This window comes from Pan paniscus, chromosome 10 (assembly GCF_029289425.2).
Source record: "Pan paniscus chromosome 10, NHGRI_mPanPan1-v2.0_pri, whole genome shotgun sequence".
NCBI classification, from domain to species: domain Eukaryota; kingdom Metazoa; phylum Chordata; class Mammalia; order Primates; family Hominidae; genus Pan; species Pan paniscus.
The window spans coordinates 51,691,138-51,707,387 of NC_073259.2; the positions used below are offsets into that span (position 1 = coordinate 51,691,138).

At 43.4% G+C, this 16,250-nt stretch overlaps 1 protein-coding gene across 5 annotated transcripts in view; it reads left to right on the top strand.

Annotated features, from left to right (window-relative positions):
• PRICKLE1 (prickle planar cell polarity protein 1) overlaps window positions 1-13,377 on the top strand; it is a 134,738-nt gene extending 121,361 nt beyond the window's left edge. For all 5 annotated transcript variants that reach the window (XM_034936010.4, XM_034936011.3, XM_008951060.5 and 2 more), the window contains exons 4-8: window positions 538-675; window positions 1,296-1,499; window positions 3,745-3,931; window positions 4,867-5,730; window positions 9,466-13,377. In XM_034936010.4, coding sequence (XP_034791901.2) covers window positions 538-675; window positions 1,296-1,499; window positions 3,745-3,931; window positions 4,867-5,730; window positions 9,466-10,322 — 2,250 coding nt within the window. In that variant the 3' untranslated portion in view covers window positions 10,323-13,377. The remainder of the gene's footprint in view (window positions 1-537; window positions 676-1,295; window positions 1,500-3,744; window positions 3,932-4,866; window positions 5,731-9,465) is intronic.
• Window positions 13,378-16,250: the final 2,873 nt, after the last annotated feature.

Here is a 16,250-nt window from a genome sequence, read left to right on the forward strand (position 1 = left end):
TTTAGTTAAAATTTGGCCAGAGAATACAGCTTTCCATTCTTTGAGAGAAAGAGAGAAAAGAGGATCAGTGTAATAAACTTAACACAAGTTGGTTTTTATAGTGTTTGCAGCCACCCACCAATGATCAGAAACCTACAAATTCCTGAGATTTCCCTGCCCCTGCATCCAGAGTGAATGCTTTATGGTCATTCAGGCCTGCAGTTGAGTTGAGTGCATGTAGAATGGAGAGTAAAAGTGGCAATTAACAAGTTTAAACCTTTTGTGGAAAGGTTAATGTCCTATATATATTTTTTAATGTCTGTGTTGATAAGGGTTTTCAATTAAACATTTCTTATTAAAAAAAAAAAGTATTCCTTCACATTGCATTTCCCTTTTTCTAGAGAGGCTGTAAAATTCAGATATGGTGTCATTTTAAAATCGTGGGGGTGTCGAGCTAAACTTACTGTTTTACTTCCTGAAACCCTAACTCTGGAAGTAGAGAACTGGTGAGAAAGACTGTGCACTCAGTGTGGTGTTTCTGTTTTGCTTTCTGTGAAGGTGCGGTATTGCCAGTCTTTGAGTGAAGAGGAGAAAAAAGAGTTGCAGGTGTTCAGTGCTCAGCGGAAGAAAGAAGCACTGGGAAGAGGAACAATTAAGCTTCTGTCCAGAGCAGTCATGCATGCTGTGTGTGAGCAGGTGAGCAGCCCCTTCTCTGATGCGTAGCTTGTGGCAGTGATGTGGATGGGGTGGACAGTCGGGGGTAGGTGACTGGACTAGCAGAGGTGTGGGTCCTGAAAGCCTCCAGAAAATGAGAGAAAGACAGCCTAGCTTTTTATTAAATAGCAATTCATGTTTCATATTTGTAACTAGCTACACTGCTGTGTATGACAGCAGGAGTCAATCACCCTTATGCAAACATTGGGTGAAATCCTGCCTTTGGTAGGATCCTGGCATGGAGGTAGGTGCTAGGATACATCTCGTATTCAAAAGATGCAGAAACATAATGAAGACATTCAGATCTTTGCTGGCAGTTCTCAGAGTAGGAAATGTATCCAGCAGGAGGCTGGCACAGGAAAACCACTATTTGTGTGAATCAGATTACACCATCCTTAGAAATAGTTGTAGTATGTCTGAGACACGTGCCTTACAGTGGAGAATCACCAGTAATCCAGCATTAAAGAGCTACTTAATCACTAACAGAGGTAGCAAAAATAAATACATTCCTGACAAATTCGAGATTTATCCTAAAGTAGGAAAGCCTGAGAATCCTGTCTTTAAAAAATGATCCTTTTACATTCAAACCCATTTGTTTGTAGTGTGGTTTGAAGATAAATGGAGGTGAAGTTGCAGTGTTCGCCTCCCGCGCGGGCCCTGGTGTGTGCTGGCACCCATCCTGTTTTGTCTGTTTCACGTGCAATGAGCTGCTGGTCGACCTCATCTATTTTTATCAGGATGGAAAAATTCACTGTGGCAGGCACCATGCAGAAGTGCTCAAACCACGGTGCTCAGCATGTGACGAGGTAAAAAAAAGTTCATCCTTTCACACTGGGAAAAATAAGCTTAGATTAAGCCAATATTCCACTGTTTACATCTAAGCAAAATATTAAAATTTCCTGGATTTTGTTCTGTGTGCATGTTTTAAAGATAATCCTGTACATTCATACAATGAAATGATCTATATTTGGTTGCTGCAAAAGTAATTGCGGTTTTTTGCCATAATGGTCAAAATCGCAATTAATTTTTCACCTTCCTGATAGAAAGGGAAGCAGATGTCTTTGTACTTTGATAAGTATTATGTCTTCAGTGGGTTGTGAGAAAATACAAGTTGCAGAAGAGCATGTAGTAGATGGTCTCATTTTTGTTAAGAATTTAAAAAACAATATGATATATGTATTTGTTTATGCTCAGAAAAGGTATGGAAAGACAAATACCAAATTAATAGTAGTTACCCTCAGGGAAGGTGGGAATGGATGATGGCTTGAAAGGAAAAATTTTTTCCCTTTAGCTTTTTATTTTAAAATAATTTTAGATTTACAGAAGAGTTGCAAAGCTATTACAGAGAGATCCTGCATGCCCTTCTCCCAGCTTCCCCTGACACTAACGTCTTACATAACCATAATATATGTATCAAAACTAAGAAATTATCAGCAGTGTAATACCATTAACTAAACCATAGTCTTTGTTTAGATTTTCCCAGTGTTTTAACAGATGCTCCTTTTCTTATCCAAGATCAATCCAGGGTGCTTCATTGCATTTACTCGTTGTATCTTCTTAGTCTCCTTCAATCTATGACAATAAACTTTGTTTTTATTTTTATACATTCATTTATTTTATGCATTTTTTTCAACAATGTTCTATTTGAACATATTTTTGTTTTTGTTTTGTTTTGATTTATTTTTTTGGGATGGAGTTGCTCTCTGTTGCCCAGGCTGGAGTGCCGTGGTGCAATCTTGGCTCACTGCAACCTCCGCCCCCCGTGTTCAAGTGATTCTTGCACCTCAGCCCCCCGAGTAGCTGGGATTGCAGGTGCCCGCCACCACGCCCAGCTAATTTTTTTTTTTGTATTTTTAGTAGAGGCGGGCTTCACCATGTTGGCCAGGCTGGTCTCAAATTCCTGACCCCAAGAGATTCGCCTCCCTCAGCCTCCCAAAATGCTGGGAATACTAGGGTGAGCCACCATGCTCCGCTGAACATATTTTGGAAACCAAAAATATAAAAAAATGAAAGAACCTGCCGGGCTCGGTGGCTCACGCCTGTAATCCCAACACTTTGGGAGGCCGAGATGGGCAGATCACGAGGTCAAGAGACAGAGACCATCCTGGCAAACATGGTGAAACCCCGTCTCTACTAAAAATACAAAAATTAGCTGGGCATGGTGGCATGCACCTTTAGTCCCAGCTACTCAGGAGGCTGAGGCAGGAGAATTGCTTGAACCCCAGGAGGCGGAGGTTGCAGTGAGCCGAGGTCACGCCATTGCACTCCAGCGTGGTGACAGAGCGAGACTCTGTCTCAAAAAAATAAAAAATAAAAATAAAAATAAAAAAAGAACCAGACTAGACCCCATGGTGAGACCCCGTCTCTGTCCCAAAATGTTTTTCAAATCAGCTGGGCATGGTGGTTGTGCCCTTGTGGTCCCAGCTACTCAGAAGGCAGAGGTGGGAGGATCGCTCAAGCCCAGGAGTTTGAGGCTGCAGTGAGCTATGATTGTGCCACTGTGCTCCAGCCTGGGCTACAAGTGAGACCCTGTCTCAAAAAAATAAAGAGTCCTTAATCTAGAGATGGCCACCAGGTCAAATAAAGCATTATCAACACAAATGCTGTTCACTCAATTCCAGCATCTGTGTAGCTATAACTGTGTTGAGTCCACAGACATTTTTATGAGTTTTCTTTCTACTAAAACACCAAATTATTTCACTAAATTATTTCCATGTTAATGTGTTCTTTGCCAGATTATGCCAAGAAAATGTTATTGGGGAGCAAAAATATGACCAAATGAATTACCTCCAGTGTAGAATTCTGTTTTTTTAAAGTCAAAGCAAGCATTTATTATTTAGTTTGTTTTCTCAGCACTGTCAATTTATGCTCTAGTTTGTAGCTAAATCAAGTGTTAGATTTAAGCTTGTGACTCTAAGAAACAAGGTTAGCTATCTGATTTTTTTAAGAGCCAGTGTCTGTCCATTGCCCGGAAAACATGCAGTTACTTGGCCTTTAAAATAGTTCCTAATGATTTTCTTTCATTCTCTGGTTTCACATTTCTTTTTGAAGATAATTTTTGCTGATGAGTGCACAGAAGCTGAGGGTCGCCATTGGCACATGAAACACTTCTGCTGCCTTGAGTGTGAAACGGTCCTGGGAGGACAGAGGTATATCATGAAGGATGGCCGCCCCTTCTGCTGTGGCTGTTTTGAGTCTCTCTATGCGGAGTACTGTGAAACCTGTGGGGAACATATTGGTAAGTCCACAGCCAGCCCGTCTGCCCTGTCACCTAGCCATTAGTCTGTCTTGGATTATCCAGTCTTATTTTTTCTTTTTCTGTTTTTTAAAGTTGAGATATAATTTACATACAATGAAATATACAGATCTTAAATGTTCCAGCTGATGAGCTTTGACAGATGAACAGAGAGTTGATTCTTGTTACTTGCAGTAGTTGTGTTCTGTGAAGTTACTGCAAACACTGGATTAGTGAACACTGAACCATTGCTCATGGGGGAATACAGGGTTAGGTTCCTGTGAGCCTCTGGTCACAGCAGTTTCATCAACCCATCAATACATAACCTTGTTTCACGTGTGTTTTTGCTTAAAGCCACTGCCTTATTGAATGTACATTGTTGATGCATTAATATTGAACTCACAGCCAGTAGTACCGTACTCAAGATTAGGAGCTTACGTAATACATGTCTTTTCTCTGTAAGGCACATCACAGCCTTCTTGCCCTTAGCAACATGACAGCATTTCAGCATTATCAGCATTACACTTGGGGGCCATTTTAAACAGTAAACTCACCAACAAAGAGCACAAAAATGCAGAAAACGCGGCAGTAGATAGACCAGAAATAGGACACTTGTCTACAATATGAGAGCTGAAACAAAAAGCTGAGCATCTCCTGGATCAGTGCATGTTGGTTCAGTTCATATTTTTACCACTCTGCACATCTGCGAATGACCACGAAACTGTTGCGAATATTAGTTTGGGAGTTGTGAATAAATTTTTATGAGTAGGCACATTCACAAATACAGAATCCACAAAGAATGAGGATTAATTATATCTGTGTCACCCACACAGCTCCCCCATACCCATAATCTTTATTTATTTTCTTCATTTCTTCCTTATACCTTGTTTCAGGCATTAAACCATAACCTGTTATTTATTCTATCCTTTTCAAAACAGGTGTGGACCATGCACAGATGACCTATGATGGGCAGCACTGGCACGCCACGGAAGCCTGCTTTTCTTGTGCCCAGTGTAAAGCCTCTTTGTTGGGATGTCCCTTCCTTCCCAAACAGGGTCAGATTTACTGCTCAAAAACGTGCAGTCTTGGTGAAGATGTCCATGCCTCTGATTCTTCTGACTCTGCATTTCAGTCAGCTCGATCAAGAGACTCCCGAAGAAGTGTCCGAATGGGCAAGAGCAGCCGGTCAGCAGATCAGTGTAGACAGTCTCTCCTCTTATCGCCTGCTCTGAACTACAAGTTTCCTGGCCTCTCAGGCAATGCTGATGACACCCTTTCTCGAAAATTGGATGATCTGAGTCTCTCCAGACAAGGAACAAGTTTTGCCAGTGAAGAATTTTGGAAAGGCAGAGTAGAGCAGGAAACTCCAGAAGACCCTGAAGAATGGGCTGATCATGAAGATTATATGACGCAGCTCCTCCTCAAGTTTGGTGATAAAAGCCTCTTTCAGCCACAGCCCAATGAGATGGATATTCGAGCCAGTGAGCACTGGATATCTGATAACATGGTTAAAAATAAGACCGAGTTAAAGCAAAATAACCAGAGCCTTGCAAGTAAAAAATACCAGTCTGATATGTACTGGGCACAGTCACAAGATGGACTGGGCGATTCTGCTTATGGCAGCCACCCAGGCCCTGCAAGCAGTAGAAGGCTTCAGGAATTGGAACTGGACCATGGGGCTTCAGGGTATAATCATGATGAAACACAGTGGTATGAAGATTCCCTGGAGTGTCTGTCAGACCTGAAACCAGAGCAAAGTGTTCGGGATTCGATGGATTCTTTGGCATTGTCCAATATCACAGGTACGTAATCTAGGGATTATGGGGTATTTGAAAAAAGGAGCTACTAAAAAGTGTATTCAAAAAATTGCAATTCAAGCCAGGCGCGGTGGCTCATGCCTATAATTCCAGCACTATGGGAGGCTGAGGTGGGCAGATCATTTGAGGTCAGGAGTTCGAGACCAGCCCAGCCAACATGGCGAAACCGCGGCTCTACTAAAAATACAAAAATTAGCTGGGCGTGGGCCTGTGGTCCCAGCTACTCGGGAGGCTGAGGCAAGAGAATTGCTTGAACCCAGGAGGCAGAGGTTGTAGTGAGCCAAGATTGCGCCACTGCACTCCAGCCTGGGCAACAGAGCAAGACTCCATCTCAAAAAAAAAAAAAATTGCAATTCAGCATGAGTAGGAGTTGTGTGTTATTCAAAACCATGGATCAAGGGAAGGAAGGAACCTCACTTAAATACCAAACACTAGCAAAACAAACATCTGTGTGAGGTGAGTGCATGTGCATAAAATATATTTACAGTGCAGTCTTTAGAGATAGGTTTTATTACCCTGTTTTGAAGAGAAGGAAATTGATTGGAGGAAGGAGTGTACAACTGGATTGTGTCTGAAAGATATTGTACGCTTGAATTATTCTGTATGGATTCTAAGATACCAAAATTGGCCCACACACTTTACAAGCTCTTTTTTTTTTTGAGGTGGAGTTTCGCTCTTGTCACCCAGGATGGAGTGCAATGGCACAGTCTCACCTCACTGCAACCTCCATCTCCCGGGTTCAAGTGATTCTTCTGCCTCTGCCTCCCCAGTAGCTGGGATTACAGGTGCATACCACCATACCTGGCTAATTTTTGTATTTTTAGTAGAGATGGGGTTTCGCCATATTGGCCAGGCTGGTCTCGAACTCCTGACCTCAGGTGATCCACCCGCCTCAGCCTCCCAAAGTGCTGGGATTATAGGCATCAGCCACCACGCCTGGCCACAAGCTCATTTTTTTTTTTAAACGTCTTCCTGAATTTCCCTGTGACAGTAGCTCAAAAACAGCTGAATACTTTTTATTTAGATTCTAAAATATTACTTTAATGTTTTCTTTTTTTTTCCTAGTTTTTTGTTTTGTTTTGAGATGGAGTTTCACTCTTGTCACCCAGGTTGGGGTGCAATGACGCGATATCAGCTCACTATAACCTCTGCCTCTCAGGTTCCTGAGTTTAAGCGATTCTCCTGCCTCAGCCTCATGAGTAGCTGGGATTATAGGCGCCTGCCACCACGCCCAGCTAATTTTTGTGAGACAGGCTGGTCTCAAACTCCTGACCTCAGGTGATCCACCTGCCTTGGCCTCCCAAAGTGCTGGGATTACAGGTGTGAGCCACTGCCCCTGGCCTACTTTAATGTTTTCAAAGCACAGTCATACCAGTTATCCACATTTTATCTTTAAAATGACCCTGAGCTATATAGAGTGGATGATATGATTGCATTTCACAAATGAGGAAACTTGAACTACCAAAAGGCTAAATGCCAAACATTACATAGGTTCTAAAGGCAAGATTAGGCCTAGAACCTAGGACATTATGCAAATTATTTGCAACAAGTCTCTGGATTATAGAAATGTTGCTGTTGCATGGCTAGTTTTATAGTCAAACTACTGACATCCAGCCCTTTGATGAAGGTAATGCTTCTGTAATGTAGACAGGAAAGGCTTAGTAGCTGCTTCCTGCCAGGAATAACTTGTGCCAGACACTGCAGTGACAAGGAAGGGTACGGCAAAGCTACCCCCCCGGCTTCTGTGGACTTGTCAAAGATAAGGCCGGCAATAAAGGGGAGTTGAGGAAGAATGGTGGGTGAGACTGAGTAAGCACCTTTTGTCTGCCAGGCCCAGTGCTAGGAGTTTTAAATTTAATATCAGAAATAGACATAATTTGGCCAGGTGCGGTAGCTCACACCTGCAGTCCCAGCACTTTGGGAGGCCCAAAGCAGGTGGATCACCTGAAGTCAGGAGTTCGAGACCAGCCTGGCCAACATAGCAAAACCCTGTCTCTACTAAAAATACGAAAATTAGCCAGGCATGGTGGCATGTGCCTGTAATTTCAGCTACTCGGGAGGCTGAGGCAGGAAAATCACTTGAACCTGGGAGGCGGAGGTTGCAGTGAGCCGAGATCATACCACTGCACTCCAGCCTGAGTGACAGAGCAAGACTCTGTCTCAAAAAAAATAAATAAAAGAATTAAACATAACTTGGTACACATTTAAGCGTTAGGGGCTGACATTCCTTGACAATAATAAGCTGAAAAATAGGCCCCCTTTAAAAAGTATGAAGTTATATAGGGCCGGGCGCGGTGGCTCACGCCAGTAATCCCAGCACTTTGGGAGACCGAGGCGGGCGGATCACGAGGTCAGGAGATCAAGACCATCCTGGCTAACACAGTGAAACCCCGTCTCTACTAAAAATACAAGAAATTAGCCAGGCGTGGTGGCGCATGCCTGTAATCCCAGCTACTCGGGAGGCTGAGGTGAGAGAATGGCATGAACCCAGGAGGCGGAGCTTGCAGCGAGCTGAGATGGTGCCACTGCACTCCAGCCTGGGCGACAGAGCGAGACTCCATCTCAAAAAAAAATAAGTACGAAGTTATGTAGTCTCCAGTTGACAACAGTATCACTTTGTCTATAGGGCTATATGTATTTATCTTAACATGCCTGGGCCCTATTATATCAAAAGAGATCAGTATCTGTTTTGTTAAATGTTTCAATAGAAGATTAATCTGGAAGTGGCATATTTTACACGTTGAAGGCAGAAAAGACTGGATGAAGATCTAGGTCAGGGGTTGAGCAAACCTCTTCCATAATGGGCTCGATAGCCCTTTTTAGGCCTACGGTCTCTGGTGTGACTACTTAGCTCTGCCACTGTAGAAAGCAGCTATAAACAATATGTAAACAAATAGGTGTGGCTGTTCCAATAAAACTTGATACACAAACAAGCTGTTGAGCTGTAGTGTGCTGACCACTAGTCTCAGTATAAGATGAGGAAGACTAGCTCATGATGGAGACCAAGGAGGGACTGATTTGAAAGATCTCCAAATGAAGCAGTGTGGCTTTAATGAATTGAGGAGCAGAAACTTCTACATCTTATGTTAATGAATGAACAGGCTGCTGTGAGGAGCTCTTGAAGTTTTGCTGCTCATGCCATGTGCCGTAACTACTTAACTAATCTTTGACTCCAGGCTTATAAGAGAACCTGTGCCCCAGGCCAGGTGCAGTGGCTCATACCTGTAAACCCAGCACTGTGGGAGGCCGAGGTGGGTGGATCACCTGAGGTCGGGAGTTCGAGACCAGCCTGACCAACATGGAGAAACCCCGTCTTTACTAAAAATACAAAAGTAGCCAGGTGTGGTGGCACATGCCTGTAATCCCAGCTACTCAGGAGGTTGAGGCAGGAAAATTGCTTGAACCCGGGTGGCGGAGGTTGTGGTGTGCCGAGATAGCGCCATTGCACTCCAGCCCGGGCAACTAGAGCAAAACTCTGTCTCAAAACAAAACAAAACAAAACAAAACAAAAAAAAAGGCTGTGCCCACCCCTTATAACAATTACTGCATTTATACCACTTCTCAATTGGCATAGACACATGTTGGCTTTCCCTATGGGTTTTAATCAAATATTGAGATTGGAAATTTTCTTTGAAATATTTCCTTTCAGTAGCTTACTTTTAAGTACTGTCGAATATTAGGATGATTGAGAAGCACATCTTGTTTTGGCCTCTCTTCTAGGGGCTTCGGTGGATGGAGAAAACAAGCCAAGGCCATCATTGTATTCTCTGCAAAATTTTGAGGAGATGGAAACAGAAGATTGTGAGAAGATGAGCAATATGGGAACTTTGAACTCTTCCATGCTGCACAGGAGTGCAGAGTCCTTAAAGAGTCTAAGTTCAGAGTTGTGTCCAGAGAAAATCCTGCCTGAAGAGAAGCCAGTACATCTGCCAGTGCTCAGAAGGTCCAAGTCTCAATCCAGACCCCAGCAGGTCAAGTTTTCCGATGATGTCATTGACAATGGGAACTATGACATTGAAATCCGGCAGCCTCCGATGAGTGAAAGGACTCGGAGACGCGTCTACAATTTTGAAGAGAGGGGATCCAGGTCTCATCACCACCGCCGCAGGAGAAGTAGAAAGTCCCGCTCCGACAATGCCCTGAATCTTGTTACAGAAAGAAAATACTCTCCCAAGGACAGACTGCGGCTGTACACCCCCGATAACTATGAGAAATTTATACAGAATAAAAGTGCCCGGGAGATCCAAGCATACATCCAGAATGCTGATCTCTACGGACAGTACGCCCATGCCACTTCCGATTATGGCCTGCAGAACCCAGGAATGAATCGGTTTCTGGGACTCTACGGCGAGGGTGATGATTCCTGGTGTTCTTCCTCCTCCTCCTCTTCCGACTCGGAAGAAGAAGGATATTTTCTTGGACAACCAATCCCTCAACCCCGGCCACAGAGATTTGCCTACTATACAGATGACCTTTCTAGTCCACCATCTGCACTTCCCACCCCTCAGTTTGGTCAGAGGACAACAAAATCCAAGAAGAAAAAGGGACACAAGGGCAAAAATTGTATTATTTCTTAACCAAGTAGTGATGCAGAGCATTTGTTTAAAACTTAGCCATTAACCATCTGAATCGTATCCTTTTCTTCCATAGGAAAGTTGTGAAAATAGTTTAAAGTGCTTTCTTTGCCCATGTAAATGAGAACTCAACTGCTGTTTACAGTGTCAGATTAACATTTGAAAGGTGTGATTTCTCCAATTTACCCTCTTTGGATGGTGCCAGGTGGACGTGACATCTTGTGCCTGTCCGGTGCGGGTGCGTTACAGATTGACGTAGCTGCTTTGGTTTTCCAGTCCTCAAGGGAATACTCAAGATGCTGACTCAAGGGGATTGGATGTTGATTTTAGAAGATGGAGAACTCCAGCCACCTTTGTAAAGCAATAGTGTTTGTCATTTATGTAAGTCAGGTCGGCTCAGGTCTTGATAGTCCGTCTTGGTGTGAGGCATGCCTGTCACGATGACCTAGCTAACACTGTGCATCTTATTGTGAGGCCAGCTTGTCCCCTCGAACCCTCTTTGGCCAGGTAAACATTGTATTGTATCAGCGCCAGCTACAGATTGAAAAAAAAAACAAAAAACATTGCTATTTATAACTTAGTATTTCATAGACTTAAGTGTATTCCTAATTTAACGGTGCAAATATTAATGTATATACTGTACAGTTCAGATTTTAAAGCTGATATTTTTATATCCCTGAATTGTAAGCCGTTTGTTACGCTGCAGTGCTAGATTTGCTAGGGAACCAGAATTTATGGATGAACTGATTGCTTATATTTTAGTCAGGGTTTATAAATGTAGATGGTCAAATTTACATTGCCTAGTGATGGAAAATTCAACTTTTTTTGATTTTTTTTCCCAATATTAAAAAAGGCTCTGTATGCATGGTGGGGCTATGTAAGTACTCTTTAAAACTATGGCCCTATTAATCTTACAAGTGTTATTTATGGGTCAAGCAATGTAAACTGTATAAATGTAAAAACAACCCCTCCACACACATAACCCCTGGAATATATGGTAAAAACAAGTAGAAGCTGTTTCAGCGAGTGGGTTTTTTCCCCCTGCCTGCGGGGGGTGCCTTTCTCATTTTCAGCAAGGTGATGATTATCTTATGGGAAATGACAAAGGTCTGCTTTTGTGGCAGAGGACTTTGTAGATTTGTTATTTTAAGAGAGGTTATTCCTTTTTATTCCTTCCCTCACACTAATTTGTTGGCCTTTAACAGCAATTTTGAAAACTGGGTCTTCTAGTTATGTTTTTGTTTTAAAATCTTTAAATTAGAGGATGCTGTGCCATTGAGTACTTTAAGTTAATATGAGGTTCTGGTTCAAGGAAAACTTACGTTGGATCTGAACTAATGAGCAGATATTTTGATATGTGCCACTCTTGCATATACATCTCAGTCCTAACTAAAGGTTCTAGTGGCATCCAGGACCTTTAGGGAGGCATTTAATAAACGCTTAATAAATAACAAAACTACCTTTCTGAATATAAATCTTTGCAAATGTATCCAGATAACTTCCATTTTGTGCCTGTGTTCAGGCATGATTTATTTTGCAGTTGCTCTACCATTAACAGACCTCCATTTGTCTCGTGTGTCCACACGCCCCACTTGTAGGCCAGAAATAGGGCTTCAGACACAGAGGCTTATTTTTTCCATACAGACTGGAGTGGGGAAAATTTGGCCTTAGGGAGGACAGACACAAGTCCAATGGGTAAACCAGCGAGTAGTAGGTGGACAGCCGTCCCACACAAAGGTTTGTATCTGGGTTACACAGATTCCCTTCAGAAAAGCACCAATGGTGAGAGAGTTCTTCACTCAGTAACTTACATTCCCTGGTCTGGTGCTTTTAAAAAACCATCAGCAATGAAAAGGAAGTGCATACACATGACAAAAAAATTCAAATAGGGCAAAAGTCAGAGACAGCATCTCCTTTCCATTCTTCATCCCAGTCCCCCAGGTCCTCTCCCCAGAAGTAACCGCTCTTACCCAGTTCTAGTGTCTCCTTCAGACATTCAAAGCACATTCGTATAAATGTGTCTTTTAAAAGTGGTAGTGACCTATATGTGCTGTGACATGCTTTTTTCCCTTTGTATGTGGACATTTCACGTTAGTGCATATAGGTCTACCCATTCTTTCAGTGACTGCTTAATAGCCTACTCCTAATGATGGAGTTGACTTTCCTCATACATTATGCTACACTGGCACATGTGCACATAAATCAGGAGCAGCGTAGTTACTGGGACAAAGGTTACGTATTTAAGACTGATGGATATTGCCAATTTTCCTCCAAAAGAAATTCTCCTGATTTACATTAATGTAATGTAAATGAGAGTGTTTGTTCCATCACAACCTCTCAATGTATTGGCAGATTTCTTGATTTTGAAGAAATTTTCAGAACCTGTGCTGCCACAAGTGGGCATCCTTTTAGAAAAGACTGTTGCAAGATGTTGCTTATAAAGGATGGATAATAAATAGTAAACAGGTGATACTTAGCCTGGAGAAATGCAGGTATAAGGTGAAGGTACTGCCCTCACTTTTCAAGTACATTCTCAAAAGATAGGGGTAACATAGCCTGCCAAAGGCTTAAGGAAATGCAGATATTTATTCACAATAATAATGTAAAACTTTCTTTTCCTTTTTTTTATTTTTTTTTGAGATGGAGTTTCGCTCCTGTTGCCCAGGCTGGAGCGCAACGGCACAATCTCAGTTCACTGCAACCTCTGCCTCCCGGGTTCAAGCAATTCTCCTGTCTCAGCCTCCAGAGCAGCTGAGATTACAGGTGCCTGCCACCATGCTCGGCTAATTTTTTATATTTTTAGTAGAGACAGTGTTTCACCAAGTTGGCCAGGCTGGTCTCGAACTCCTGACCTTCAGGTGATCCACCTGCCTCAGCCTCCCAAAGTGCAGGGGATTACAGGCATGAGCCACTGCGTCTGGCAATAATGTAACTTTCAAGCTTAAAAATTAATCCCAGTTTGTAGCAATAACAGAAGACTATCTACAACGGAAGAAAGAAGCAACTGCCTTACAGTTCTGTAAAGAATTGGCAAGAAAATAAAGCCTATAGTTGCCGACTTAGTCTATTCTCACATTACTACAAAGAACTGCCGAGACTGGGTAATTTATAAAGGAAAGAGGTTTAACTGACCCAATTCCACATGGCTGGGGAGGGAGGCCTTAGGAAACACAATCATGGCAGAAGGGGAAGCAAACACGTCTTACATGGCAGCAGGTGGAGAGACCCTGTGAAGGAAGCAGAGGGGGAAGAGCCCCCTTATAAAACCAACAGATCTCGTAAGAATTCACTATCATGAGAACAGAGTGGGGGAACCGGCCCCATAATCCAATCATTTCCCTCCCTCCACAGGTGGGGATGACAATTCGAGATGCGATTTGGATGGGGACACAGAGCCAAACCATATCATTCCACCCCTGGCCCATCCCAGTTGCTCTAAAAGTTGTTACTAGATCTACTTAACAAGAGTTCAAAGAAGTATCTGGTCAGTCACTAAACTCCAAAATTGGGTCTTGAGATAAATAGGAATTTTTTTTTTTTTTTTTTTTTTTTTCCTGAGACAAGAGTTTTGCTCTTGTTGCCCAGGCTGAATTGCAGTGGCGAGATCTCGGCTCACTGCAACCTCCGCCTCCTGGGTTCAAGCGAGTCTCCTGCCTCAGCCTCCCAAGTAGCTGGCATTACAGCCATACGCCACCACCCCAGCTAATTTTGTATTTTTAGTAGAGACAGGGTTTCTCCATGGTTGTCAGACTGGTCTCGAACTCCCGACCTCAGGTAATCTGCCCACCTAGGCTTCCCAAAGTGCTGGGATTAAAGGTGTGAGCCACTGCACCCAGCATGATAAATATCAAATGTTAAAATGCTGCATCTGGCCGGGCACGGTGGCTTATGCCTGTAATCCCAGCCATTTGGGAGGCCAAGGCAGGCAAATCACGAGGTCAGGAGTTCGAGACCAGCCTGGGCAACATGGTGAAACCCCGTCTCTACTAAAAAAACAAAAAAAATAGCTGTGCGTAGTGGCAGGCGCCTGTTATCTGAGCTACTCGGGAGGCTGAGGCAGAAGAATCACTTGAACCCGGGAGGTGGAGGTTGCGGTGAGCCAAGATCATGCCACTGTACTCCAGCCCAGGTGACAGAGTGAGACTCCATCTCAAAAAATAAATAAATAAATAAAAAGAAAAAATAAGAAACATTGCATCTAATCTCTACATGGGTGAAGCAGAACCTTAACGGTTGCATTTTCCTCACTTCTCAGCAGTCACCGGAGAACATTTTGCTGAAGGCCTATGGAAGAATACTGGCAAAAAGTCACTGGGAACTCCTTTCAGCTCTGGTTAAAAGGATTCCAAAAAAAAAAAAAAAAGGATTAATTTTGTGTGTGCATTTGCTGATCTCTATACTCTGCTTTCTTTTCTTTTCTTTTTTTTTTTCTTTTTTTCCTCGCACTATTACCTGGGCTAGAGTGCAGTAGCGCGATCTCGGCTCACTGCAACCTCCACCTCCCACGTTCAAGCGATTCTCCTGCCTCAGCCTCCCAAGTAGATGGGATTACAGGCGCCTGGCACCACACCCGGCTAATTTTTCGTATTTATAGTAGAGACGGGGTTTCACTATGTTGGCCAGGCTGGTATCGAATGCTTGACCTTGTGATCCACCCGCCTCGGCCTTCCAAAGTGCTGGGATTACAGGCATGAGCCACCGCACCCGGCCTATACTCTGCTTTCTATTAAATAGTTCCTGAGTTATAAAAGTACCAGAAGAGAAAGGAGATGTCATTTGCTGTCTAACCCTCTCACTTTAGACACAAATCATGTGCCTTATGAAAAGGGTAGTGAAATTGGAATGGGTACCTGAGACTGCTAGATCTGCATGTATGGCATGGGTCCCTTTCAGTTTGGGTGATGGGACCCAGGGCTTTAAATTGTGCTGAAAGTATTGAGTGGACATATTTCAGCAGTGCCCAGAGGATTTCAGAACCACTTATTATTTTTAAGAAGGCTAGTCAAGTGAAGCAGTGGGAGTGGAGAAGGAACAAAGAAATCTGTAACTGGTTGTGATCAATTAGTTGTAAACACCACTGCACTCGAAGCAGCCGATTTCAGAACTTTTTTTTTTTGAGATGGAGTCTCTGTCGCCCAGGCTGGAGTGCAGTGGTGCAATCTCGGCTCACTGCAGCCTCTGCCTCCTGGGTTCAAGCGATTCTCCTGCCTCAGCCTCCCAGGTAGCTGGGATTACAGGCGTGTGCCACCACGCCCGGCTAATTTTTGTATTTTTAGTAGAGAGGGGGTTTCACCATGTTGGCCAGGCTGGCCTCAAACTCCTGACCTCAGGCGATTGACCTGCCTCAGCCTCCCAAAGTGCTGGGATTACAGGCATGAGCCACCGCGCCTGGCCTCAGAACAGTTCTTAACAGTGTGGGCACATTTTGGTCTCTTGGGGTGCTGTTTTCTAATAAACTCCCGACTACTGCCATGGAAAAACAATATTGCTTGACCATCAGATTTTTCAACAGATGCCAGGAATCTGGGTTTTTGTAGGTATCTCCCAGCTTTTAAATGCTAGCAACAAATTTAAATGTTTCTGAAACATTGTTGAACAAAATGAGCCTGTCATTAGCCAGTCTCCAACCCCTGAGTTATAAATTCAGTAGTCTAGAGCTGATTCCCTTATCTCTTAGAGCTGTTGAGGGGAGGCACAACTAATTCCTGTTTATAGAAATACATGTGACCTTTAGCCAGGTGCAGTGGCTCACGCCTGTAATCCCAGCACTTTGGGAGGCTGAGGCAGGTGGATCACCTGAGGTCAGGAGTTCAAGACCAGCCTGGCCAACAGGGTGAAACCCTGTCTCTACTAAAAATACAAAAATTAGCCAGCCGTGGTGGCCTGTGCCTGTAGTCCTAGCTACTCAGGAGGTTGAGGGAGGAGAATCGC